Raw genomic sequence first — 25136 nt, forward strand, 5'->3', positions numbered from 1 at the left:
TAGGATGAGAATTCGGGCCAAATGAAGACAGGGTGGCACATTCACACCATCCCACAGATGGATGGGGTCTGTGTACCAGGCAAGGGGACACTGAGAAGGGTGACGAGGATGGCCCAGCCTCTGCGCAGAGGGCCACTCAGTTCTTGCGGGAGTTGCACCAGTTCCGTGGGGTGTTTGTCATGTGCAGGGCTAACCATGTGTCTGAGGGCTCTAGTGTCTGCAGAGGAAAAAAGTAACCCACAGGGGAGGGCTTCCTAGAGGAGGGGGTATGAACAAAAGAGAAACTTACCAGCAGAGGCAGGATGCAGTGGAGATTGCAGACAGGTGGGATAGTATGTGGAAAGAAGAGGAATGGGCACATCTGGGCAGTGGCAACTGGCCTGGTGTGCTTTGGAGGGTGAGAATCCATTTCATAGTTGGAGAAACTGAGGCACAACGAGGCTAACGTGCTCAAAGGCACACCGTCTGAAAGTGGGGTTGAATCCAGCCTGTCTGACCCTGGGCCTGTGCTCCCAGCTGCTACCACTGAGTTGTTCCTGGGTGGTGGTGGTGAAAAGTTTTAAGGGTAGCGAGACCCCGTCTCTCCAAACAAAAAAAAAAAATTAAAAATTAGCCAAGCATGGTGACACATGCCTGGAGTCCCAGCTGCTCAGGAGGCTGAGGTGGGAGGATGGCTTGAGCCGGGGAGTTTGAGGCTGCCTTCCAGCCTGGGTGACAGAGTGAGACCCTGCCTTGAAAAATTAAAAAAAAAAAAAAAAAAAAGACAAAACTAGGAATCTCAAATTTAAGAAAAAGAATTAAAAAATAATAATAATAACAGTTTTTTGTTTGTTTGTTTGTTTTGTTTTTTGAGATGGAGTTTCGCTCTTGTTGCCTAGGCTGGAATGCAATAGCACAATCTCGGCTCACCGCAACCTCCGCCTCCCAGGTTCAAGCAATTCTCCTGCCTCAGGCTCCCGAGTAGCTGGGATGACAGGCATGCGCCACCATGCCTGGCTAATTTTGTATTTTTAGTAGAGACGGGGTTTCACCATGTTGGTCAGGCTGGTCTTGAACTGCTGACTTCAGGTGATCTGCCCGCCTCGGCCTCCCAAAGTGCTGGGATTACAGGCGTGAGTCTCCGTGCCCGGCCAATAACAAAGTTTTAAGTGGATATTCAGGCTTGTGGTCACAGTCGGGAGGGCCTGTCAGGGCTCCACAGCCAGCTTACGACAGCTATGACAGGGTCAAGGCTGGACAGGCAGTTTCCAACGCCCCAGCCTGTGTGGCGAGGGGACAAGTAGACCATCTGGGAGCCTGGCTGAAACACGGGGCCTCCTCTTGAGGTGTCTCATCTCCCCTGGCCCAGAGCCCAGGAAGGAGGGCCCAGTGTCTTCTGCTGCCTGAGGAGCCACAGGAGTTAATAATTACGGGGTTGAAGGAGATAGCGGCTGTCCTGGGAGGTGGTGCCTCCCTCCCAGGCTGCTGCTCTGAGGAGATAGCAAAGGTTAGTGTGAGGCCCAGCCTAGTGGGGGGAAGAAGGCTCCTGCTACCTCCCTTCCCAGCACCCTCCAGAGGGACCCTCAGTCTGGCCTTCCAAGCATGGACTCTTCTGAGGAGCACGCCAGGTGCCCCGCCCGAGGGACATGCCCCGTGTTCCTGGCCATGAGTGCAGGGACTGTCCGCTACGCCCCATTAGGCCTGTGCCCTGCACTTGAGGGGAGCTTGAGAGAAGAGCCCTGGGGCACAGAAAGGTGAGCTCAGGACCTGCGGCATGGAGGGGAGGGGGAATCTTGGCGAGCTTCAGGGCAGCCGGTGTGAGAAGCTGGGCTCAGAGAGTCCTAGGGAATGGCTCTGACTGTCTTGTCCAATTTGGTGGCTGTAGAGAGGTGGAGACTGAAGCTCAGATAGGGCAAGACACTCGTCCTGGGTCACACAGTGAGCTGAGGTCAGACTTGTAAGTCCAGAATCAGGGCCTGGGTCATCCAGGCTGACTGTCTCCTACTCCTCAGCTGCCTTCAGCCAAGGGTCTGTGGTCAAGGCTGTCAGGCTTGGGATGTAGCAGGCAGAGGGGGATAGAGGGAGGGAGGGTCAGGAGGGCAGTGGCTTGTGGGCAGAGGACACAACTTTTTTTTTTTTTGAGATGGAGTTTCGCTCTTGTTGCCCAGGCTGGAGTGCAATGGTGCGATCTCGGCTTACAGCAACCTCTGCCTCCCGGGTTCAAGCGATTCTCCTGCCTCAGCCTCCTGAGCAGCTGGGATTACAGGCATGCACCACCACGCCCAGCTAATTTTGTATTTTTTAATAGAGACAGGGTTTCTTCATGTTGGTTAGGCTGGTCTCAAACTCCCGACCTCAGGTGATCCGCCTGTCCTGGCCTCCCAAAGTGCTGGGATTACAGACGTGAGCCACCGCGCCTGGCCCAGACACAACTTTTATTTCTCCCTTCCCTGCCACTGGCCAGGAACCTATAGCCTGTGCTCGGGAACCTCTTGCTGCCTGGCTGCACACAGCTGCAGCTGCCAGTGAGCTTCTAGTTTCTGGATGGTCTTTTTGGAAAACTGGTGTAAGAGGACTCAGCCCCACTGCCCCTGGCTGTGTGATATCTGGCAAGTTCCTTAACTTCTCTGAGCCCATCCTTTTTGGCTGAGGAGCAAGTTCAGCTGAGCAGTAGGGTCCTCCCTACTGGGGGAGGCAGTGAGGCCTAGGAGTCCATGGTAGCAGGAAGCATGGATGACAGGCTATTTTTGGTTAGAAATTGAGTGTCGATGCTTTCTGAGTGGTGACCACACACTTGTCCTTCGAGACCTCGCTCAAGGGCCTCCCCAGTCCACCAGCTGTCCCAGGCTGAGGACTCTTCCTCCAGGGACATAGCCCTGAGCTGACGCCTCCTCCACCCACTTTATCTCCCACTGGTCTGGGTTGCCATGACTTACCTCCTCCCGGTGCTTGTGAAGACTTGAGGGCAAGGGCCCTGTGCTGGGTTCCTTTTGTGTCATTTTCTCCTCCTTCTCTAAATAGTGAACAAAACAAGGGCCAGGAAGACAACAGTTGCTCAAGACCTACTGATGAGGGATTCAAGCCAGCAAACACATGTGGACATCTGCTTTGGGTGGGCCAGACCCTGAGCTGGGCTGGGGGCGGGGTGAGGGAACACAGCTCCAAGAAAGAGAGAATCCCTGCCCTCTGGAAGCCATGGCCATGGAAACAACTGCCCTGCTGCGTGATGGCTATGGGACGCCTGGGCTGAATGATTCTAGAAAGTTGGAAGGGATGCTAGGGAGAACTGCCAAGGTTGTTCACTGCACAAAATGCTGGCCAAGGGAGCAAGCAAGGCATAGAATCCAGCCTCGCCTCCACTCTCCAGATTCCCTACCTTGTTGTGCACTATGCCCAGTGGGGAAAGAGCACTGTTGTCTATTTGTACTCTGGACATGGAGGTCTTAGAGAATACCTCCCTCATCCTCCATCCTCCATCATGGAGCCCCAGGAGGGCAGAGCCTATGTCTGCACAGTTTCCTTCTGGGTCACCAGCCCTTGCATGGCCCATAGACTATGCTCAGATGGAGTGGCTGAATGTATGAATGAGTTGAATGAATGAATAAAATGTGTCCTCAAATGAAGATCTGACTAGCTTGAGCCTGGGGCCTGAGTCAGTGGGCCTGGAGGGGTTCAGCACTAGGACCTCTGGTAGCACCTAGAAGGGCAAGTACCTCCCCCCAAGCTCCCAGTCCTCCCCCAGACAGGGAAGGTGGGAGCCATGGTTCCTGGTGGGAGAGAAGAGGGGTTCTGCTCTTACTGGTCCAGTCCCAGGCTGAAGTTGAGAACAATGATCAGGACTCAGAATGGGTGGGACAGAGGAACTGAGGGACAGGTAGACCAGTGGTCTGGGATTCAGGGAAAGGTTTCACGGAGGATGAGGAACCAGACAGGTGTGCGTATGTGTGTGTGTTGGTGGGGGTGGGGTGGGGAATACTATCCAGAGGGCAGATGGTGGGTAAAGGCAGGGATGGGCACAGTGTGTTAAGAGGCAGGAGGCTGGGTGAGGAGAGTTGGACCAGAAGTGGAAACTCCTTCGGGGTAAAACTCAGAGAGTAGGACTCAGAAAACTTGTTTCGGGTTTGTCCCCTCCCCTTCCCAGCAGGCAGGATATTGCACAGGGACAGGCACTAAGCAGATAGACTAGGGAAGGAGTGCCGGTGAGGATGGGGGAGGGTGTCTGCTGGCCTTAAGTGACAATCTGTGTGAGAATCCAAGAGCTGAGAGCCCGGGAGCCATTGTAGGTTCTTGAGCAGGGGTGGCCCAAAGTGGGTGGTGCAGAGGGCGATTGGAGAGGACGAGTCAGCTAGGGAGTCTGAGCGCGGCGCGGGCCGCGGGATGTTGGGGGCCGGGTTCCTTCCCCGCGCCGCGGTCTCCTTGTCCCGGCGCGGCGGGCCGGGTGGGGCCGGGCCCTGGGAGCGCGCGCCCGATCCCAGCGCCCGGCCGGCGAGGGGCGGGGCCGGGCACGTGTCCTCGGGCCGCCCCCCTCCGCCACGTGACCCGCCCAGGGCAGGGTCGGGGCTGGGCTGGGGGCCGCGAGCCCAGGCAGCTGAGACCTACTGACCGGCCGCGGGCTGGGCTGACAGGCGGTGGGGCGGCTCGGCCCCGGGAGGAGTCGGCGGCTGGCGGGGACGCGGCGCGGGGAGGACGCGGCGGCGGCGCTGGGAACAAACGCCCGGGCGCCCCGAGGCGCCGGGATGTGGAGCGGGTAGGTCCGCGCGCGCTCGCGGTCCCGCGCCGGGTCTGGGCCGCGGCTGCCTCCCGGGACAGAATGATTGGGGGGGGGGGGGTCCCCGCCGGATCTGCGCCGCCACCCAGAGGTGCTGTGCGCCCCCGCCCTGCCTGCAGGCGAGCCGACTTGCGGCCGGGAGACTCCGGGGGAGGGGTCGGGAGTCTCTCTCGGGGTGCAGGATGCGAAGGGTGGGCAGCCGACCGTCCCGGGGTGACAGCGTCAACTCCTCCTAGATCATCAGGAGCGCAAGTGAGAAGAGTCGGGGTATGGGGAAGAGTGTGCACGACTCCGGGGCATGCACCTAGAGGAGAGACCCCCAGTCCACCCTCGCAACCCGTCCCTCAACCCCCTCGGCTGGATGAACTCTTGGAAAGCAGTGTAGCTGGGAAAGAGGGGCTGGGTCTCTGCCAGGGCGGCTCCCAAGTTGAGGGCAGAACCTCCTTGTGGGGCTCCCGAAGTGCGGAGGCTCTCAGAGGTGTGGAGTGGGATCGCCCTGCAGCCTGGAGTGGGGTAGCACAGATTCCGGGTTCTGGATTAGTGGCCCCTGTGGCTATGTCTGTTCAGGCCATTGGTTCTCAGGGGCAGTTGCAGTTCCTGGCCCATCTGATGTGGCACCCCCTCCCTGTATGTGCAGAAAGGTTGTGTTTTTGTGGAGTTGGCCAAACACTCCCCAGTGGCCTGGAAAGACCAGGTCCTGGAGGAAATGTGGCCCGAATGGGTGACAGGTTGTATTCCTCTGCCCCCTGGGTCAGATGAGTGGTCCCAGGAGAGGGCTACTGCCCAGCTACAGCTGGGGAGTGAGCAAAGTCCCCCCTGGAAAGGCAGGCAGGATCCACTTCACTCCATGGCACCTAGCAAAGACTGAGCTGCGATGCTAGGGGAGAGATGGCCTTTCATCCCCAGCAGGGGTTGCAGAAGAGAGTGGGCTCCTGGTAGGGGTGAGGTGTTTTTGAGACGGAGTCTTTCTCTGTCACCTAGGCTGGAGTGCAGTGGCGAGATCTCAGCTCACTGCAACCTCTGCCGCCCAAGTACAAGCAATTCACCTGTCTCAGCCTCCTGAGTAGCTGGGACTACAGGTGCACGCCACCACACCTGGCTAATTTTTGTATTTTTAGTAGAGACAGGGTTTCATAATATTGATTGGGCTGGTCTCGAACTCCTGACCTTAGGTGATCCACCTGCCTCAGCCTCCCAAAGTGCTAGAATTACAGGCTTTCACCACCACGCCCTGCCCTAAGGCTTGAGACTCTTAAAGGGAGAGAGTTGAAGGCCACCAGTGTATTCCTTGGCATTGTGCTGGGAGGAAGGAGGCTGGCTTAGGAGAAAGTGCTTGATGTGGGTTTGTGATACCTGGAGAAGTTAGGGCAGTCCTGCCTGGGGTGAATTGTGTTTGGGGAGTAGCTTCCTCTGCAGGAAGCCTGTGTCTTGTGCCGGGTGGACTCAGGCAACACAGCCACTGAGTTAGTTGCTGTGTGACCTTGAGAATGTGGACTTCCTTCTCTGGGCCTTTAGGTAAAATAAGTGGTTTCTGGGGGTGGGAATGATCTCAGGTCAGAGAATGTCCTTCCCTGGAGGCATCCAGGCCAAGGCCAGACACAGCTGAGAGCCATGAGTAGATGGATGGTTGCTTCGAGGAGAGTCGGAGAGCCTTAAATCCTGGGCAAGGACCCCTCCCCCCCATCCAGCCCCCCTGCCATATTCCCAGCGCCACTCTGGATGAGCCAGCTGCCAGGCTGACCCCCACAGAATCCTCAATGTGGCTCACTTCCTGCATGCACCCCTGCACCCCCGGGGGCCTAGCTGGGTGCTGAGCTCATATCATAATAGGTGCTTCATAAATGCAGATGGAAAGGATGAGGGGCAGTGAGGAGCTGGGGGAAGGGGTGAGGCAGAGCTTGGGGGTTATCTTGAGCTCTGTATTTCAATGGCCCCCTATATGGGTGTGGAAACAGGAATTTAGAGTCAGGGGCCAAGCCGCCAGCCCCCACTGGGTGCTTGGTGTCCTAGGAGCTCACCCAGACCCCAGCAGCAGTTGGGAGGGGTCCTGTTCAGAGTCATACTTGCCAGGTGACTGACCAAGCGATGACAACTCTGGCAGGTGTATATTTGGAACTGCTGATCTAGAATAGGAGGAGCTGGGATTAAGAGTTGGTGACCAGGGCGGGGTCAGTGATGTTTCTGGGCTTGGTTTCCTCACCTGTGAAATGAACTGAGCTCTGTCTCTTGATGGCTGTGCTTTGTTAATGGCCGGGTCCTGGTCATGGCCCCAGCCCTGGGCTGCTCTTCTGGGGTGGGTGGCAGTGGCTGGGCTCTGCAGCAGCCTGGGTGAGTTCTCCTCCTTGGGACTCCTGAGCCTGGGCCCTGAACTCCAAACCCAGAGGCAGCTCCAGTCTGACTTTAGGTGCTCCCCAAACTGGGCTGCTCCCCTTCCAATTCCCCACAGTTTCACACATTCATAGTTTTGGGTGCCAAGCCTGCTCCAAGGTGACGAGGTGAGGACAGCGTCTTGAGTACTTCTGTATCTAACACAGTGCTGGGCACTTGGGACTTGGCCAGCGGAAGCCAGCGTTCGAGTTCCCACATGACAGTGTTGCAGCCCCCTCCCCCCCGGTCTCAGTTTCCCCAGAGACAGGGCTCATCATGCCTATCTCCAGCCTCCCAGGAGTTGGGGAGCATGGTTTTGTGGCAGGCAGAGCTGCAGGGGCCACCAACTGGCTCTGTGATCCTGAGCAAGTCACTTCCCTGCCCTGGGCCTTGGCTATTCTAAGGGCATGGATCTGTGAGCTCCTGCCTGTAAGGCCTAAGTCACGGGGGACTAGAGGCCATGAGACAGAGTCTGAAGTATGGCCCGAGGGCTCCAGGGTCAGACATGCAGGCCTCTTCATTGGGAAGGGGTTGTATAACCCTTGCTGTTGCTGCTCCCTGGAAGCCCTCCATGATCTAACTGCCTGCCCTACCCCTCAACAGGTGGAGATCTTTCCTGCTGTTCCGTAATCAGGACATGGGTGTTGGGGGCAGACATCCTCATTAGAATCCTGCTTGTCCTAGACCCTTCGAGCTCTGCACAGGAATTATGCCCAGTAGGTCTTGGGAAATGAGGTAGCGGGAGGGAGATGCAAACCAAAATAGGATGTGGTAAGAAGGGGGCCGCCTGGTCGTGCAGATTGGATGGGTCACGGCTGGTGGGGTGCCTGGCACATAATGGGTGCTCAGTATACACGCTAGCTGTTGGAGGCCTTCGGTGTCAATTCTTGGACTGAATGGGCAGGGTCACCACAGGCAGATTTGAGGATGTACTGCGTGCCCGGCCCTGTAGCCGAAGAGTAGTGAGATGCGCCCCCACCTAGGCCCTGTGCTGGCTCCGGTGGAGAGACAGGGCTGGATTCCCCTGCCAGGGCTGGGCTGGGCTGGCCTGGCGGCCTGACTCACCTGCTTTGGATGTTCTGGTCTGCTTCCCATCCCCCGCTGTTCCTGACCTTCTCTCCCCCTCCTCCATGGTCTCTACTAGGACGTGCTGTTGTGCCCTTCTGCCCGCTCTGGCTCCCCCTTCCCCTGTGGCCCAGGCCCTCCTTGGTTCCCACCTGTCCGTTTGTCCCCTCCTTGCTTTGAGCTCATTGGATCCTGGCCCAACTCAGTGAGACTCATGACGATCTCTTTCATCCCCGGGTCCTGGATACTCTTCAGCTCCAGTGTCCAACACTCTCGTCTGTTCTTCCGGCTGGCTCTCAAGCCCTTGTCTCCACTGACAGCCCATCATCCAGGCTCAGGTTGCGGCTGCTTTCCCAAGCCAGTGCCACTCGACAGCGTCACCCCATCCTGCCTATTCCCCCTCAGCTGCCTACGGGACGTGCCACTTCCCAAATGCCTCAGCCACCCACTTTCCTGTCCCTGAAAGACCCCCTCCCAGTTCCTCTTTCCCAGCATGGGCACCACTGTTCTCAACTTTCACCTTTTCCTTAGTTTTGAATTATCTTAATTAATGACTGCTTTTTCCTGCCCCCTATCCAGCTGCTGGTCCTCCCACAATTCCCCCTTCCCATCTTTTGTTTCTGTGTGTCCCCTCTGCTGTCCCCTCCTAGGCCAGGTCCTGCCTGGCTGTACAGCAGTCTTGGGTGGCACCCCTAGTACTTGGGCACTGTCTCAGACTTCCTCAAACCCCATCTGCCTCCTGCCTCACTTCTCCGAAACCGCCATTCATCCCCTTTCCTCTGGGTGACAGGCCACGTGATGCGCTATGCCTGTACTCTGAGTTCAGTTCCCATCCTGCCGCTTCCTTGCTGTGTTTTCTGGCCAGGTTACCATCCCTCTCTGAACCTCAGGGGCCTCATCTGGAAACCAGATGGAGGAGCACATCTCCCTGCAATTGTCCCGAGCTTCCAGGCCCACGACACCTGTGGAGTGGTGTGCTGGAGCGGATGTGGCCAAGCATTTGGGAACCTGACATGCTTGTGGGTTGGGGGCTGAAGACTTGGCTGCTCTTTAGGGGAGCTGAGCTTTGCTGGGCTTGCAGGCTGGCTTGAGAGCTAGCCCACCAACTCTTTCCTGGGACTCCCTTGGTCCCTGGATATGAGTCACATGGCTGTCAGCCTCCATCCCCTCAGCCTCACTGCACAGGCAGAGTGTGAGTCTGAATAGGCCCCTGTGCCATGGTACCACCCCCAGGAGCCAGGCCCTGTGTCGGGGTTTCTGCAGCCTCCCTCGAGGCCTGGGCCCTGGCAGCACGCTGAGTGGTCCCAGTGTGCCCTCCCAGCCCTCTCCTTGGCCCATTTTCAGAGCCACCCGTGCTGTCCCCTCCCCTGCTTATTTAATGAATCCACTGTGCCCATGACCAACAGGGGTCTTTAGTTCCAGGAGGTAACTGGACAGGGTCCTCTTGGGCACTGGTTGAGGGATAGGCTGGTCTGGCCTCTGACCAGGCCCTGCTGGCTCAGGGAGATACTGAGGGCCGCGGAGTCTAGGTCTCCTTCTTATTTTGTGGGTCGGGGCAAAAGCCCTGCTGGCCGTCCTAGGGCGGGCCTGGTGGGGTGAGGATTGTGGTTGCTACGTTTTCTCTTAGCTGTGTGTTTCCTGGGGAAGTGACCCAGGGGGCCTTTCCTGTATGAACTGCCCGGGGCCCTCTCGGCGGTGGGAGCTGGCTCTGGGATGGGGGATGTTGGCTGCCCCATCTACCTCTGACCTTGACTCCTACCCTCTGAGCAGGCCCCTTTCCAGAGGCATCTGTGGCTCATCCCAGATGCTGGGCTCTGTTTCCGCAGGGAACGGGGACTGAGGAGGTTTGTACAGAGAGGGGTGGACCGGGACTGAGGAGGGTAGGGACGTTGGGCAGCAGAAACCTAAGTGGTCCCTGCTTGTCCCAGGACTGAGTTCGCCACTGACTTGGGTGTTCACAGCCGGGTTTCCAGGCCTCTGCTCTGGGAGGCCGCAGTGTGTGTGAGATCGGAGATTCTGGCTTCGGCTGGACCTGAGGAGCCCAGGGTCCCCTCTTTGAAATTTCTGAGTCTCAGGAGTGGGCCTTGCAGCCCGGAAATGAGGGGGAGGAAGGTCTGCAGATTCCGGCTACCCTCCAAGGGCAGGTCAGGCCCTTCTTCCCCTCCTGCTCCTGCCACCTTTGGCGTTGGGGAGTTGGTGGCTACCGGGTGGTCCCACTGTTCCCGTGTCCCACACTTCCTGCCATTAGGATTGGGCTTTGGGCTCTTCTACTGGGGGGGATGGGAAGGGTGTCACAGACTCTGTCTCAGGCCTCCTGGACCACTGTTTCCTCTGGCTGCAAAATTGGGCCCTGTCCCCACTCCGCCCCACAAGGCAAAAGTGAGTGCCTGTTGGGAAAATGGCGAGGACAGCCAGCCACACCTCCAGACCGTGTGCTTGGGACCAGCAGGAGAGAGAGTTAGTCTTTCACTGTGGCCAGAGGCCCAGACCACACTGGTGGATGAAGCCCGGCCCCCCGGGGAGGGCCATCAGTCTGCTTCTCCTCGGTCAGGGCGTAGGCAATGGTGAGAGTCTTCTGTCCTGTCCTGTGCTGTCGCTTCTTGCCCTTGGCCTGCAGTGAGCAGCCTCCAGCCCAGCCTGAGTGACTATGGCCATCCTGTCCCACCTGAGGGCTTGGGCCGTGATGATTAAGGTGGGGACACATATCTATCTCTCCATCGACAGTGTCTATGCCACACAGGGCTCTCTCCTAACACCCTTGTTTGGGGAAGTCTTGTTGGCAGGGGTCCCCAGGCCTCCAGTTTAAGCCGCGGGACCCAGAGGCCAGGCAGGCTTCGTGGGCGTCTCAGCCAAACATGGCTGTGGATTGAACACGATTCACCCAGCGCCAGGTTGGGACTGCTCTTAGAGCTCTTGATTCTTAGAGCCCCTCCTGCAGGATTTTAGCTCCTGTCCCTCAGGTGCGGAAGCAGGTTCAGAGAATTTCAGAAGCATTCTCAGGGGCTCATGTGTACCCCAGCTCAGAGGCTGACGTGGACCCCAGGCTTGCCCCATCTGGCCTGTTCTCTCTGCCACAGCTCCCCCTGCCCAGGCCTTCCCTTCTGGAAAGGGGGTTTCTGGGCCTGCGCAGAGTCTGAGAAGCCAGTTCGGGCCAGAAGTGGGTCAGATTTCCCTACTGCAGCCAAAGAGGAGCCTCCGAGTCCCCCTGGGCCCAGCAGCCCTTCATCTTGAAGCAGATGTGCGGATTCCAACACTCATACTCCCCGCCCACCTGCCCTTCCCCTGCAGTGGGGAAGCTTTGGGCCTGGGCTGAAGACCTGGCCAGCTGTCCCAGCACTGTCACTGACCAGCCGCATGACCCCCAGCAAGTGCCTTCACTCTGTGAGTCTCTGTCCCCTCATCTGTAGAACGGAATGATGCCATGAGGGCCGATCAGAGAGTTTTTTGTTTGTTTGTTTGTTTGTTTGTTTTGAGACAGTTTTGCTCTGTCGCCCAGGCTGGAGTGCAGTGGCACAATCTCGGCCCGGCTAATTTTTGTGTTTTTAGCAGAGACGGGGTTTCACCATATTGGCCAGGCTGGTCTCGAACTCCTGACCTCAGGTGATCCACCTGCCTCAGCCTCCCAAAGTGCTGGGATTACAGGCGTGAGCCACTGCGCCTGGTGGCTGTTGAGAGAATTTTAAAGGAGACAGCGTGGTTAGAGACCTGGTAGAATCTGGCAGTGTGAGTCTCTAGGGCACAGACCCCAGCCCAGGGCACCACCGTAGCTCTCAGGCTGCGGGGGACCGTTGCCAACAAGACTTCCCCAAACAAGAGTATTAGGAGAGAGCCCTGCCTGGCATAGACACTGTTGATGGAGTGATGGATATGTGTCCCCACCTTAATCCTCAAACCCACATCCCTGTCAGGCAGGACCCAGCCTGAGGAGCCAGAGCGGAGGGCAGGTGGAGCCGGGCAGCTGGACGGATCTGTGTGAAGGGACTCACTGCTGGAAGTGGGCTCCTTGCTGGAGTCTCTGGGGACCCATTTTCTGTGTGTTAACCAAGGGAGAAACTGAGGCTCAGGGGCTGCTTGGTGACCTTCCCAAGGTCCTGAGGACAGGGAGGGGAGACTGGTCCACAGACTTACCTCTCACTCCTCCCTCTGCCTCAGCTGTCCTGAGTCCCACATTCTCCTTGGCCTTGCCTTCCCCCTCTGGTGCAGCCTCCCTGAGCCCCTCCCCCCAACTTCCCTCACTGATATCAGCGGCCTGCCCAGCCCCCCAGCCCCAGCCCTGGCTGCTGCGGCTCAGAAGCTGCTGGCTCAGGAGCCTCCAGCTTTTGCTGAGTGAGCGAGTCCAGAGGTGCTGTCTTGGCACAAAACACCGCTGGCCGGGCCTTCGCCCTCCCTTCCTTCTCCAGGGTCCACTTTGGAGTGGCGGATGTGGATGGGGGGAGTGAGGCCCCACACCACCTTCAGGGTCTGCAGCTTCAGGGAAGGGAGGGTCCTGAGGCCCAGAGAAGTGGGTGTTTGCCTGAGGTCACACGGCAGGCCAGGGGAGAGCTGGGACTGCTCCCCACCAAGTCCAGGGGGACAGGAAGTGGGTCTGTCTTGCCTAAGATGTTTGCAGAATCTTCCTGCCTCAGCCCTGCCTGCCCTGGCCTCATCCTTCCTCTCGGGTCCACCCCGAAAGGGGCAGAGTTCGCATTAACTGTATCAGTGAAGGCAGCTCCTGCTTGAGTGCATCCGAGGTGCCAAGGTTTTACGCACACCTCCTCTGATCATTCAGTGGCCTTTGAGGTAGGGCCATCGGCATAGGCTTCACTTTATACAAGTGGGACTCACGCCTGATGCATTTACAGTCGTCCGTTAGACAAACAGGCTGCGCACCTGCTGTGTGCTGCACACCTACTGTGTGCTGAACACCTACTGTGTGCTGAACACCTACTGCATGTGCCAAACGCAGCCCTCAGCCCTGGGCTGGAGGGGGTGGTTGACAAAGAGGAATGAGCCTCTTGCCCCAGGAGACTTTGTGCTTGGACATTTGCCCTTGTAACAACCCTGATGATAGCTGGTAGTGTCCCAGTTTTCAGATGGAAAGGCTGAGGCTCAAGTGGTAGGCACATTGCCCCGGAGTGGTTTCTGGGCTCAGCTCTCCAAGCCTCAGGACCCCACCCTGAACCTGCGGATGCCCTTGTTTGTCTCCAGCCCACCCCAGCCAGACCAGGGCCTCCCGCCACCCCTTGCAGCTGTCCCGGTCCCCTGGAAGAGCACGGACCCCTGCCAAGGCCACAGGGAGTCCCCAGGAGCCCTGGTGGAGACCTCTGCAGGGGAGGAGGCCCAAGGCCAGGAGGGCCCTGCAGCCACCCAGCTGGACGTGTTGCGCCTGCGCAGCTCTTCCATGGAGATCCGAGAGAAGGGCTCTGAGTTCCTGAAGGAGGAGCTGCACAGAGCGCAGAAGGTGGGTGCCTGTAGCAGGCTTGGGGGGCTTTGGTGGGAAGAAGTCCGCTTGGGAGAGCTGTGGGCTCTCAGGTGCCCAGAGATGTGCCCAAAGGAGAGGGATGTGCCCTCGCTGAGGCCAACTGCAGGCCAGGCCTGTGCTGGGCACACCGATGGTGGTCTTGACTGCAAACCTGCCCTGAGCTCTGATGAACTGGCAGGCAGGGCTTCAGCTTCATGCTGCGGCTAAACAGAAAAAGCATCATCAACTGTCAGGCACCAGAGGAAGTAAGCTCTGGGCCCCACATCAAATAACCAGGGGATGGAGCCTGGTCAGGTGGGCCTGGTCCCTCCCGTGCCAGGCCTGGGGATGCTGAGGGCCTCAAGTGCCTGCGTCTTTTCCTCCAGGAGCTGAAGCTAAAGGACGAGGAATGTGAGCGGCTCTCCAAGGTGCGGGAGCAGCTAGAACAGGAGCTGGAGGAGCTGACGGCCAGCCTGTTCGAGGTACACGGGCTGAGCAGCAGGAACAACTTGGGGAATGGGTCACCTGGGCGTCCATCAGCTCTTCGCCACTCATGCAGGGACTGCCTTCTTCCTAGGAAGCTCACAAGATGGTTCGAGAAGCCAACATGAAGCAGGCGGCATCAGAAAAGCAGCTGAAGGAGGCTCGGGGCAAGGTGAGGCCCGTCCCCGCCTGCCCAGGCCAGCCCAGGCACCCGCCCTGCCTCCCGGCTCAGCGAACAGTGAGCTTCACTGCCTGAGTGGACGCTCGCCTGGCCCAGTGGGGCCAGCAGGAATGGGTGAACCCAGGCCCAGGGAGGGAAGGGAAGGGTGGGGGTCTGAGATCACAGGGCCCAGTGCCCCGGGACTTCATCAGTGATTCTGCTGCAAGGCAGAGGCTTTTCTGGGGTCGTGCTGGGGCTGGGAGGACCCTGTGATTATTGTACCTTCTTCCCTGTCCTCCCAGCCCCACTTCACAAAGCAGAAACCTCACTCAGTGTGGCTGTCTGAGCCTGGGCAAGTTGCTTCCTCTCTCCAAGCCTGGTTGCCCATCTGCAAAATGTGAGGCCTGGGCCTTTCCTGGCTCGTGGGGGCCCCAAGAATTCTCATGGGAGGCCTAGCCAGCTCCCAGACACTTGTTCCTAACAGAATCCTGCTCACAGCACGACCTTGGGCAGACCATGTCACCTCTGTGAGCCTCAGTTTCCCTATGTGTAAAATGAGTGTCTGGGTCTCTGCCACGAAGGCTGTTCTGAGGGTGTCAGGAGGGACTAGCTGCTCATCGCTGCAGGGGTGCATTGTCCTGAGTTGGGCTGATAGGCGGTGGCAGCCAGGATGGCATCCAGCCTGGGTGAGGGTTGACAGCCATCCCATCCCATGCAGATCGACATGCTGCAGGCAGAGGTGACAGCCTTGAAGACACTGGTCATCACATCCACACCAGCCTCTCCCAACCGCGAGCTTCACCCCCAGCTGCTGAGCCCCACCAAGGCTGGGCCCCGAAAAGGCCACTCTCGCCACAAGAGCACCAGCAGCGCCCTCTGCCCCGCCGTGTGCCCCGCTGCGGGACACACCCTCACTCCAGACAGAGAGGGCAAGGAGGTGAGGGCGGGAGGCGGGCTCTGGGTACGGGGAAGGGTGGCAGTGCCTGTGGTAGGCAGGGCCAGAGCCCAGTGAGGACCAGCCTGCCCCACGCTGTGTGACCTGGAGCCTGTCCTGCGACTCTTTGGGATGTGAGGGCTGGGCAGGTCCTTTCTCTCCAACCTCCTGTGATCCGAGGCACTTGGCCTGCAGCCTCCAGGGTGCACCATCTGGGGACCTGAGGCCCCCTCCCTGCCCTGCTGACTCCAAGCAGTAGGTAGTGGTCTCTGCACCTGAGCCTGGCTTTGGCCCTGAGGATGGCTTTGGCCCTGAGGATCTGGGGCTTCCACTGAGACACACATTTCCTTGGCCTTAAGAGGCCAAGCAGCAGCCACTGGGCCTCAGCGGGGAGGCTGCCTGAACCCCGTGTGGCCACAGCCTTGAGCCCCAGGACCACCTGGTTACAGCCCTGTGCTCAGGGGGTTCCTGGCGCCCTCTGACTGTCGGGCGGAGACAAGCGTGGCCTTTGGATGGTGTCTCCATCCCACCTCAGCTGGCCACACCAGTTGCTGGGTCCAGGCTGGGCTGGACTCATGGTCATGGTCCGTAGGCAAATGCGGCCACCTGTCAGCACCTCAGCTTCCTCACCTGATAAATGGGGCCTCCTGGGGCTGCCAGAGGAACCAAAGAGACAGGGACGTCAAGAGCTGAGTTCAGGGCTGCGCTCAGAGGGCTGTGGTGCCTCCAGCTTCCTGGGTCCCTGGCGCCAGCCCACTCAACTCCATCCTGGCTTCCACCTCTGTCTCCAGGGCCTCCAGGGAAGACGAGCAGGCCCTCATCCACCTCCTGAGCTCTGAGCTTCTGAATGTACATTAACTTCTCCCCTTCCTCCTGTTCTGTCTCTGTGCACCTGTCTACCTGTCTGTCTGCCTGTCTGTCCGTCCATCTGTCTGTCCATCCGGCCCAGCCCGGGCTGGCCCCGCTGCTCTCCCTGCTCCTCTGCGTGGTCCCCAGCAAGGCGGTTCACCTCACCTACGAGCCGGCCTGGCAGCTCCCTCTTGGGGAGCCCCCAGCCCCCGCCTCCACTCCCTCTCCCTCCTTTTCCCGACAGGTAAATGACCCCAGAGAAGGGCCTCCCACTTTGCCCCCTCCCAGCCTCCCTCCCTCTGCATGCGGCCTGGGGTAGGCCAGCAGTCGCCTCCGAGGCGTGGGCCCTGGGCAGCCTGTGTGTGTCCCCTCCTGTGTGCACGTGCCTGTGTACCTGCTGGTACCTGTAGCCTCCTGCCAGTTGCTCTTTGACTTTTCCTCCTCAAGGAGGCAGTGATGGTCTTCAGGACAAAGCCCTGCACCCCACTCTAAAATCCTATTGCACCAAGAAATTTAACGCCGACCTGGAAACAAAACTTGTAGTTCTAAATTCTTTGGTGCAAAGGGCAGAAGGGAGTTCTGCTGCCGCTGGACTTGGCTTCCCTGCACGTCTGCTGGGGACTGACCTGCTGGCTTGCTGGGCCTGCCCCACGCCCTCCCTCGCTCCCCTTCAGCTCAGCCTGCATCTTCTGTGCTGGCCCTAGTCCCCTGACTGCCCCCACCCCGCTTGCCCTCCCCCACAGGTGGACACAATCCTGTTTGCAGAGTTCCAGGCCTGGAGGGAAGCCCCCACCCTGGACAAGACCTGCCCCTTCCTGGAAAGGGTGCACCGGGAGGACGTGGGCCCCTGCCTGGACTTCACCATGCAGGAGGTGAGGCATGGCAGAGGCAGGGCCAGCTGGGGGACCCGCCCCTCCGCCAGGGCCCAGCCCCTTACCACCCTGCCTGCCACCCTGGTCTGCCGCAGCTCTCAACGCTGGTACGGGCCGCCGTGGAGGACAACACGCTCACCATTGAGCCGGTGGCTTCGCAGACACTGCCTGCAGTGAAGGTGGCCGAGGTTGAGTGCAGCAGCACCAAGTAAGCTGAGGGTCTTAGCTCCTTCCTGCCCATGCAGGAAAGCTCTGCCAAGCTGTGTGCTCGCTGCGCCGAGGGGCGGTCAGGATGCAGCAACGCCAATGGGACAGGGACAGTTGCTGCCCTCACAGGGCAAGGAGGCAGTTTGGCAGGTTTTCTGTGAACCTGCAGGCTCTCCAGAGAGGCTGGGAGCTGGGGTCTGCCTCTTCCTGACTGGCCTGCCCTGTGCCCTCCCTTTCTTCTTGAACCATGATTGTCAGTTGCTGGCTCTGCCCCTGCCAATAAATAATGCAGTAGCCCTGGCATTTGTCCTCCAGCTACTCACCTGGCATTGAGCAGGGGAGCAGCGGAACAAAATAGCCAGGGGGAGCAAGGGGCAGAAATTGGGGAGGATTTCACCTTGGCAGCCAAGAGCTGGCTGGGGATGGCTGGTACCCTGGTGGGAGGCTCATTATGGAGAGGGAGCATTTGAGCCAGGTTTTGAAGGATTAATAGAAGTTTGCCAAGCAGGGAAGGGCATTTCTGGCAGAGGGAACAGAATGTGCAAAGATCTGAGAAGCTGGGATATTAACAGAAGCACCACTGGGGCATCTGGCTAAGCAGTGGGGGGACAGGGAATTGGGGTGGAGGCTGCAGAGGCTGTTGGAGCCAGAGTGTAAAGAGCCTTCACAGGTTTGGGCTTTAACCCACCAGCCAGTGCGGCAAAAGTCATCAATAGGCCTGGTGCAGTGGCTCACGCCTGCACTCTGGGAGGTTGAGGCTGGTGGATCACCTGAGGTCAGGAGTTCGAGACCAGCCTGGCCAACATGGAGAAAATCCCATCTCTACTAAAAATGCAAAAGATAGCCAGGTGTGGTGGCACATGGCTGTAATCTCAGCTACTCTGGAGGCTGAGTCAGAAGAATTCCTTGAGCCTGGGAGACGGAGGTTGCAGTGAGCTGAGATCGCACCACTGCATTCCAGTCTGGGTGATAGAGTGAGACCCTGCCTCAAAAAAGAAAAAATGTCATCAGTAGCTGCCACCTGAAAAGAGGCTCTCCGGTCCATCAGAGTCCCAGTGAACCAGGAGGCAACAAATGCTCTGATAAGTCCTGCAGCCAAGGAGCTTTTTAAACCTTCTTTTATTTGGGATTCTCCCTATGTCTTGGGAATTAGGAAAGCAAGAGGGAAAGATGATGGGTTAGACGTGGGTTTTTGGAGGAGCCCCTGGCTCTGATGTGGAGAAGAAAGAGAGCAATGAGGCAGAGAGTTGGCCAGAAGGAGCCGAGGGGATGCAGGCCAAAAGCCCTGCTGCTGTGCCCTGACCTGGGGACCTGGTGAGCAAGCGGAGGGTGAGGAAGAGAGAGCTGAGCAGATCATGGCCAGCAAAGAGCAGATTTGGGGAGTGGGGCCCAGATGGGGGTTGCTCAGGGCCCACAGAGACCCTGCGTGTGGGTGGCTGAAGATGCTGAGCGCAGTCAGGCAGGACTGGGGGAGGAGAGAAGAGGGTATGCGAGAAGGCTCTTAGACGGAGTTGGTTGGCACACAGCTGAGAACCATGGGGGTTAATGGGGTCAGAAGGCCTGGATGGATAAAGCAGGGGAGCCGCTGAGTGTTGGGAAGGGGGAGGCAGCCAGACCTCAACCCTGGCCTAGCTGTGGGGAGGAGTGCCTGGTCTGAGTCCCCAGAAGTGGAGGGAGAGGCATTTGCAGAGCCTGCAGAGGGTGGGGCTCTGTACACCTGGTATGAGATTAACCAATTATCTTGCCCAGTAGGGCAAAACAAGGGTTCTAGGGGTAGAGCTCAGCTTAGTTCGAGGACTGTCTCGGGGACGGCTGGGGCCAGCTCCCTTCTCTGCCTGGCTCTGGGCTCCTTTAGAAGCCTGGTGGGGGAAGGGAGGCCTGCCCCTCCCCATGTATCCTCTTGGCTGCTGCATCTTCCCTGCATGCAGGGCGGGGGGGAGGGGGGCGAGCCCCAGCCAGCCCTCATGACCCGTTTTGCTTTCCCCCAGCACATGTGCCCTGAGCGGACTGACCCGCACCTGCCGCCACCGAATCCGGCTCGGAGACTCCGAAAGCCACTACTACATCTCGCCATCTTCCCGGGCCAGGGTGAGTCAGCCTTTGCAAGCGTTACTTGGCTCCTTTGGGGCCACCTGGGTGCTGGGACTCTGGGCCCTGGGCCTGGGAGTTATGAATAGCACTACACCTTGATTTACTTATTTTTACTGATTTATTTTTTTGAGACGGAGTCTTACTCTGCCACCCAGGCTGGAGTGCAGTGGCACAATCTCGGCTCACTGCAACGTCTGCCTCCCAGGTTAAGCAATTCTCCTGCCTCAGCCTCCCAAATAGCTGGGATTACAGGCATGCGCCACCACGCCCAGCTAATTTTGTATTTTTATTAGAGATGGGGTTTCACCATGTTGGCCAGACTGATCTTGAACTCCTGACCTCAGGTGATTTGCCTGCCCTGGCCTCCCAAAGTGCTGGGATTACAGGTGTGAGCCACCACACCCAGCCTTACATCTTGATTTACAGAGCAGGGTACAGGCTCAGAGAGGCACAGAGACTGACTTGGGCCACACAGCCAAGCCATGGGCAGTGGTTTGATAGCACGCAGTTCCCCGTGTCGGGAGTCTAAGCGCTACTTACTGGATTCTCTGCTCAGGGACTCGCAAGGTCGCAGTAAGCTGTCAGGGGACTGTGTTCCTTTCTGGAAGTCAGGGTCCTCCTCAAAACTCACACTGTTGGCAGCATTCAGTTCCTTGTGTTTGAAGGACTGAGGTCCCTGTTTTCTTGCTGGCTGCTGGCAGGGGATACCCTCAGCTTCTAGAGGACACCCACAGTCCCCTGCCACATGGCCTTGTTGCACAGGGCAGCTGACTTCAGAGCCATTAGGAGGGCCACTCTCCAGTTGGCTCAGACGCAGCCTTATATATGAAATGTGGTCGTGGGATGACATCGCCCCCCTCTGTCATTCAGTGTCACCTAAGCCAGGAGCGATGCTAGAGTTCCGGGTGAGTGCAGGGCTCCTGACACCCAGACTCAGGTGCTGGCCAAGGCTTTGGAGAAGGTTCAGAGGTGCATCTGGTGCACCAGCCTTATTTCGGCCGTGAGTGCCAAGGGGCCTCTGGGAATCCCAGCTCCCACCCTCCCCTGCCGAGTGACCCAGACCAGGACACGGGTTCTCACCGAGCTGGGGATTGAGGACAGGGATTCCTCTTCCTCTGTCCCCCTGTTGACTCTTAAGAGCATTGAGGAGAATGAGAGAACATGCTTGGAAACACGTTTCCAGTGACACAGTTCGAGCAACCATCTCAGGCCTGCTAGAGGCTCCTCGCGGGGGAGCAGGTCTAAAGGGGACAAACGGTCCCTTTGCTGGCAGCAGACTGTACTGTCCTTGCCAGACTCCACAAGGCCTCTGAGCGTGAGTCCTCCCAGCGTTGTGCTGAGCACCCATTTACTGAAAGGGAGGCTGAGCCTTGGCAAAGGAAAGGGGTGTGCTCAGGACCACACGGCCGAGACCTGGGATCCTGGCTCTGAGTCCACTGTAGCCCCTACCCTGTGGATTTGTGCCCACTGAGCCTTGTTCACTGGCCACATGTCTCCATCACCCCTTTCCAGGCCCAACCAGGGCTCAACAGCAGGCCACACGAAAGATAATCCCATGCTCAACAGAGTCACCTCTAGCACTTTAAGTCCCTGGCCTGGGTGTCCTGCTGCACTGGGTGAAGCTGGGGGAGGGAAATGAGGTGAGGGTCTGAAGTTTTAGGATGTGGTCCCTGCCCTGAAAGACCAAGACGTGTGGGGTCTACAGGGAGAAGTGTTTCCTCCCCAGCACACTCCCTGGAGAGAGAAAGCCCCCGTCCCTGCTATTCCCTGCTCATGAGCCTCTGTGGGCATCCACTGTCCCTGCTCCTGTCCTGAGCTCTGCCCTGCCCAACCCTCCTGCCGCAGCCTCTCCTCAACCCTCCCTGTGCAGCACTGTCCCTGCCACAACAGGCTGATCCCCCAACCTCGCCCCGCTCTCTCACACCTCCCTATCTTTGCCAGGCCACCACCGTCCTGCCCCTCCCCAAAGCTTCTCCGCTCCCCAGCCTGTGGGTGCCCCTCTCACTCGACGTCCCTCCCCGGGAGTGTTGGACATTCAGTAGGGGCTGTTGCGGGCAGGCACAGCTGCCAGCTACCTTCCACCCTGTCTTAGGCTGGGTTCCATAGAGGCAGAGCCTCACCAGGAGATTGTGTGCAGCTCTCAGGAGAATGAGGGAAGGGATGGGGGAGTCCAGCTAGGACGTGGCCTCAGCCGCAGCCAAGCTTCAGCCCCATCCACCGGGCTCTTAGCAGAGTTCCACCCTGAGGCAAGGGGACTGTGTGACTTCTATCTCCACACAAGTCAGTCATCGACTGAGGTCTACAGGAGGTGGAGGTACGGGGGGGGGGCCACCTCGGAGCCATTAGTGCCCAGCAGCTGGGAGATGGGGCCCAGGCCTGGGAAGGGGCCCTGGGCCAGGCACCAACAGTACCCTCTCCATGGTATGAATCCTCATAGCAGTGTCTGAGCCAACACAGGGTGCCCGGGGCCTGGCATGGAGCAGGCCTGAGGCTCCAGGGGCCCCGGGCAGCCCAGGTGAGCGGCTTCTGACCCCCTTTCCTTTCCTAATGTTATGAGTAGCACTGGACTGAGGCCTGGCTGGCCCAGACCTCCAGCATCTGGAGCAAGCCGGCCTGTGAGAAGGGTGAGCATAGACTCTGGGACAGGCTGCCCGGTTCATCTCGCAGCTCTGCTGCACGCTGGTTCATTAGCTCCGCCATCTCCGTGATGGATATCAGCAGCTTCCCCTAGGTGGTTCCGCATTCCCCCATGTAAAATGGAATAATAAGCGCGTCTGCTTCATTCGCTGCAGGCGCTTGATGAAATGGTTGCTGCTATTGTTATTATAACGGTGCTAGTCATGCTGTTGTTGATTACTACTTGAAAGCCCAGTCCCAGCTGAGTCAGGGAGCACTGCCTGGCTTTGCGGGGACCTGGGGCCTCCTGCTCTGGGCTCAGATCCGCCTGTCAGGGGATCCTGTGTGCGGGGCTGGCAGGTCACACCGTCCCCGCCTCTGCCCACAGATCACCGCAGTGTGCAACTTCTTCACCTACATCCGCTACATCCAGCAAGGCCTGGTGCGGCAGGACGGTGAGCGCCCCCTGGTGGCCGGTGCAGGGATGGCACACGGGAGTGGGGCTGGGTGGGGAAGCGGCCTCTGGGCCCAGCTGCCCCTAGTGGAGGGGAGACTCAGCTAAGAGGCTGCGGAGCGGGGAGGGCTGTGGGTTAGTAAAGGGTTCACACCATCCTCCTGGGTGCTGAGCTGTGTACCTGAGTCCGTCCGGCTGGTCTTTCTTCTGCCACCAAACCTCTCTCGGTCCTGCACAAGGGGTCACCCCTGTGAATCTCTCCCTGGCCCTGGTGTGGCCATCTCCTCCTGGTCACCTGAACACAGGCTCGCCCGCCTCCAGCCTTTGATCCCACTCTACTCCATGCTGGACAGGGCCTCCCTCCACCCCCTTCCCCCACAGCCCATTCTGCAAGGCCTGGCTCCCTGCTCCTCCACCAACTTTGCTCCCTGCTGAGTCTTCTGAACCAGTCTGGCCCCACCCTCTGAGTAAGGAGCCGTCTTCTCTCCATCCTGGGGGTCAAGTCCCCTTGGAGGCCAAGGCACGCTGGGTGTTGACGCCTGTTAGATCCCCGGATGGCCACTGTGGTCCCCCCTTCACTGCGCAGGGTCCTTGTGAGAGGGTCCCAGGGAGGCATCTGTGCCTTGTCTAATGTAGTTCCCAGGTCTGGACCACCGCTGTTGCATGTGACAGCGTGTGCCTGCGTGTCTGCATCGGGCTGTGGGGGTGGCCGTCAGTGTGGTGCAGACAGATCCCTCGAGTGTGGTCGACACGCAGCAGTTTCCAAGGCTCAAGAGTGGAGCCTCAGAGAGATCCAGCCACTCGCTGAGGTCATCTGTTTTGGGGGCTGGGGACCCTAGGGTGCTGTGCCAGCTGCCCCGTTCAAAGCCACGGGAGGGGACCTGGCCATGTGCCCGAGGTGGCCCTGAGCTGCCCCTGACCTGCCCGCCCTCTCTCTGCCTGCAGCAGAGCCCATGTTCTGGGAGATCATGAGGCTGCGGAAGGAGATGTCACTGGCCAAGCTCGGCTTCTTCCCCCAGGAGGCTTAGGGCACAGCCCAGGCCTGAAGGGGAGCTCTGAGACAGAGCAAACTCCCATCCCAGAACAAGCCGACTCACAGGGAGACGGGCCTGGAGCCAGCCCTGAGCCAGAGGCAGAACGGATGGACAGACAGGCCATGGAGGCAGCACTGAGCCAGCACCACATGTCCATCCTGGGACAGACAGAGGGACAGACGGGCCTGGACTTCACAGCAAGACCCCTCTCTCTTCCCCACTGGGTTCTGCCACCACCAGGAGGATTTCAAGAAAGCACCAAAGACCAGGGAGCTCGGATCCATACTCAGGGGGCCTCAGCCCTTGGGAGGGGACACCTGAGGCAGCCAGCGCCCCCTCCCCAGTCCCCAGAACCGCCTGCAGGTGCCTTGTTGCCGGCATGTCTTCAGAAGGGGACTGTTCGGGGTGGCTGGATCTCCAGGGTACCCTCCGCCCCAGCTGCCAAGCCCTGGGCCAGCGGCGCCCCCTTGTGGCCATCCCATGCCTTGTTCCCGGTGGCCTCCCTATTGGACTGCTGGGAGGGGCTGGCAGGGCCTCCGGAGCACAGAACTGCCCCAAAGCCTTGTTAAGATGAGTCAGGCCCCCCCTCCCTCCCTCCCCTCCTTTCCCCCTTCCTCCCTCCCCCTTCATAAAGGCCTCCCTTGTCACCTTCCCTCCCACCCCATCTCAGCCCTGTGCTCCTGGAGGCCCTGCTCCCAAAACCGCTGGAAGGATTGGGGCAGTTTCTCCCACAGTAGAACACAGACAGGGCTTCCGATCGCCCACGCCTGTTTTCAGCTGTGGGTGGCCATGCAGACACGCGCCCTGGCACGTGGGGCCTGGGTGGGCAGGCAGGACTGGGCCCTACTACCCATCAGAGCCCACTCGGGACCAGGGTTCAGGGCGCCCACCTGGACACATCCCTCACCACGTCCGGATTTCCTTCTTTGGATGGAATGTAACGCGATCTCTATTTAATAAAGGAAGGCTTTGTTGGTACAGGCTGGGTGGCCACGCGCCCTCACTCCTGCACCCTGGGGCTCTGGCCAAGGCTTGGGCATCTGAAGGAATGAAACCAAATCCTTTCCCTGCCCACCCTCGTGCTTGGGATTAAACCCAAATCCTGAAGCCACCCCACCTCCGCCATCACCACTTACTTGCTGTGGGGAGGACTATTGGAGTCCTCCCTTAGTATTCAGAGGGCTGTGGGTTACTGGGGGATGAGCCAGGCCTCCCTCTCCCCGTGGCTGGTGGCCTGCTGTCGGGAAGAATGGCACCAGGGCTGGCTCTCCCGCTGCCTCACTGTGGCACCTTGGGCAGGTCCTCCCCTGGGTCTCCTTGCCTCCAGCAGTGGCCTCCTCCAGTCTCGCAGAAGCCTGCAGCTCAGAGGCAAAGCATCCAGGCCGCCTGGTGCTCAGGGGGACAGTGACAGGATGGATTGGTGATATCTGCTGGAAGTACAGGCAGGGACCATGGAAGCTCTGGGTTTCCCAGCCCAGGTCTTAGGTGGGCTCTCACCAAGGGGCAGCAGTCATAGTTGGAAGAGGTGGGGGTGGCCAGGACCTCTGAGGACCCGGAGTGGGGCTGGGAAGGTGTCTTGTGGTGGCTGAGCCCCTCCCGACCTGTAGGGATGTGGGCCCAGGCCAGTAGGTGCCTTCCTGGGGTGGCGGAGAGCACAGCAGCTTCTGAGTCGGATCAGTGTGTACTGGGCTGGTGACACCTTGTGGGGACTTCCCTATTGGCCTGAGGCTTTGGTGCCACTCAGCTGGTAGGTCAGGCTGGCTATGGACTGGCCGGGACCTCATGAAGCCCTCCACCCATGCTGGGGACACCTGTGC

At 59.1% G+C, this 25136-nt stretch overlaps 1 protein-coding gene across 6 annotated transcripts; it reads left to right on the plus strand.

Moving 5' to 3' along the window:
- The first annotated feature begins 1489 nt into the window (after positions 1-1489).
- Positions 1490-24297, plus strand: RAB3IL1 (RAB3A interacting protein like 1). Of its 6 annotated transcripts, none has more exons than XM_005577607.4 (10): positions 1490-1733; positions 13367-13619; positions 14006-14101; positions 14197-14274; positions 14981-15199; positions 16789-16917; positions 17013-17125; positions 19113-19212; positions 22220-22286; positions 23231-24297. In XM_005577607.4, the coding sequence occupies exons 1-10, from the start codon at positions 1582-1584 to the stop codon at positions 23311-23313; spliced, it is 1290 nt and encodes a 429-aa protein (XP_005577664.3). In that variant the 5' UTR covers positions 1490-1581; the 3' UTR covers positions 23314-24297. The 6 variants fall into 6 exon arrangements, with proteins under 6 accessions (XP_005577664.3, XP_005577665.3, XP_073869551.1 ...); XM_005577608.4 differs by having other exon boundaries at positions 23234-24297; XM_005577611.4 differs by lacking the exon at positions 1490-1733 and adding an exon at positions 4570-4726.
- The last annotated feature ends 839 nt before the right edge of the window (positions 24298-25136 follow it).

This window comes from Macaca fascicularis, chromosome 14 (genome assembly GCF_037993035.2).
Source record: "Macaca fascicularis isolate 582-1 chromosome 14, T2T-MFA8v1.1".
Lineage (NCBI taxonomy): Eukaryota > Metazoa > Chordata > Mammalia > Primates > Cercopithecidae > Macaca > Macaca fascicularis.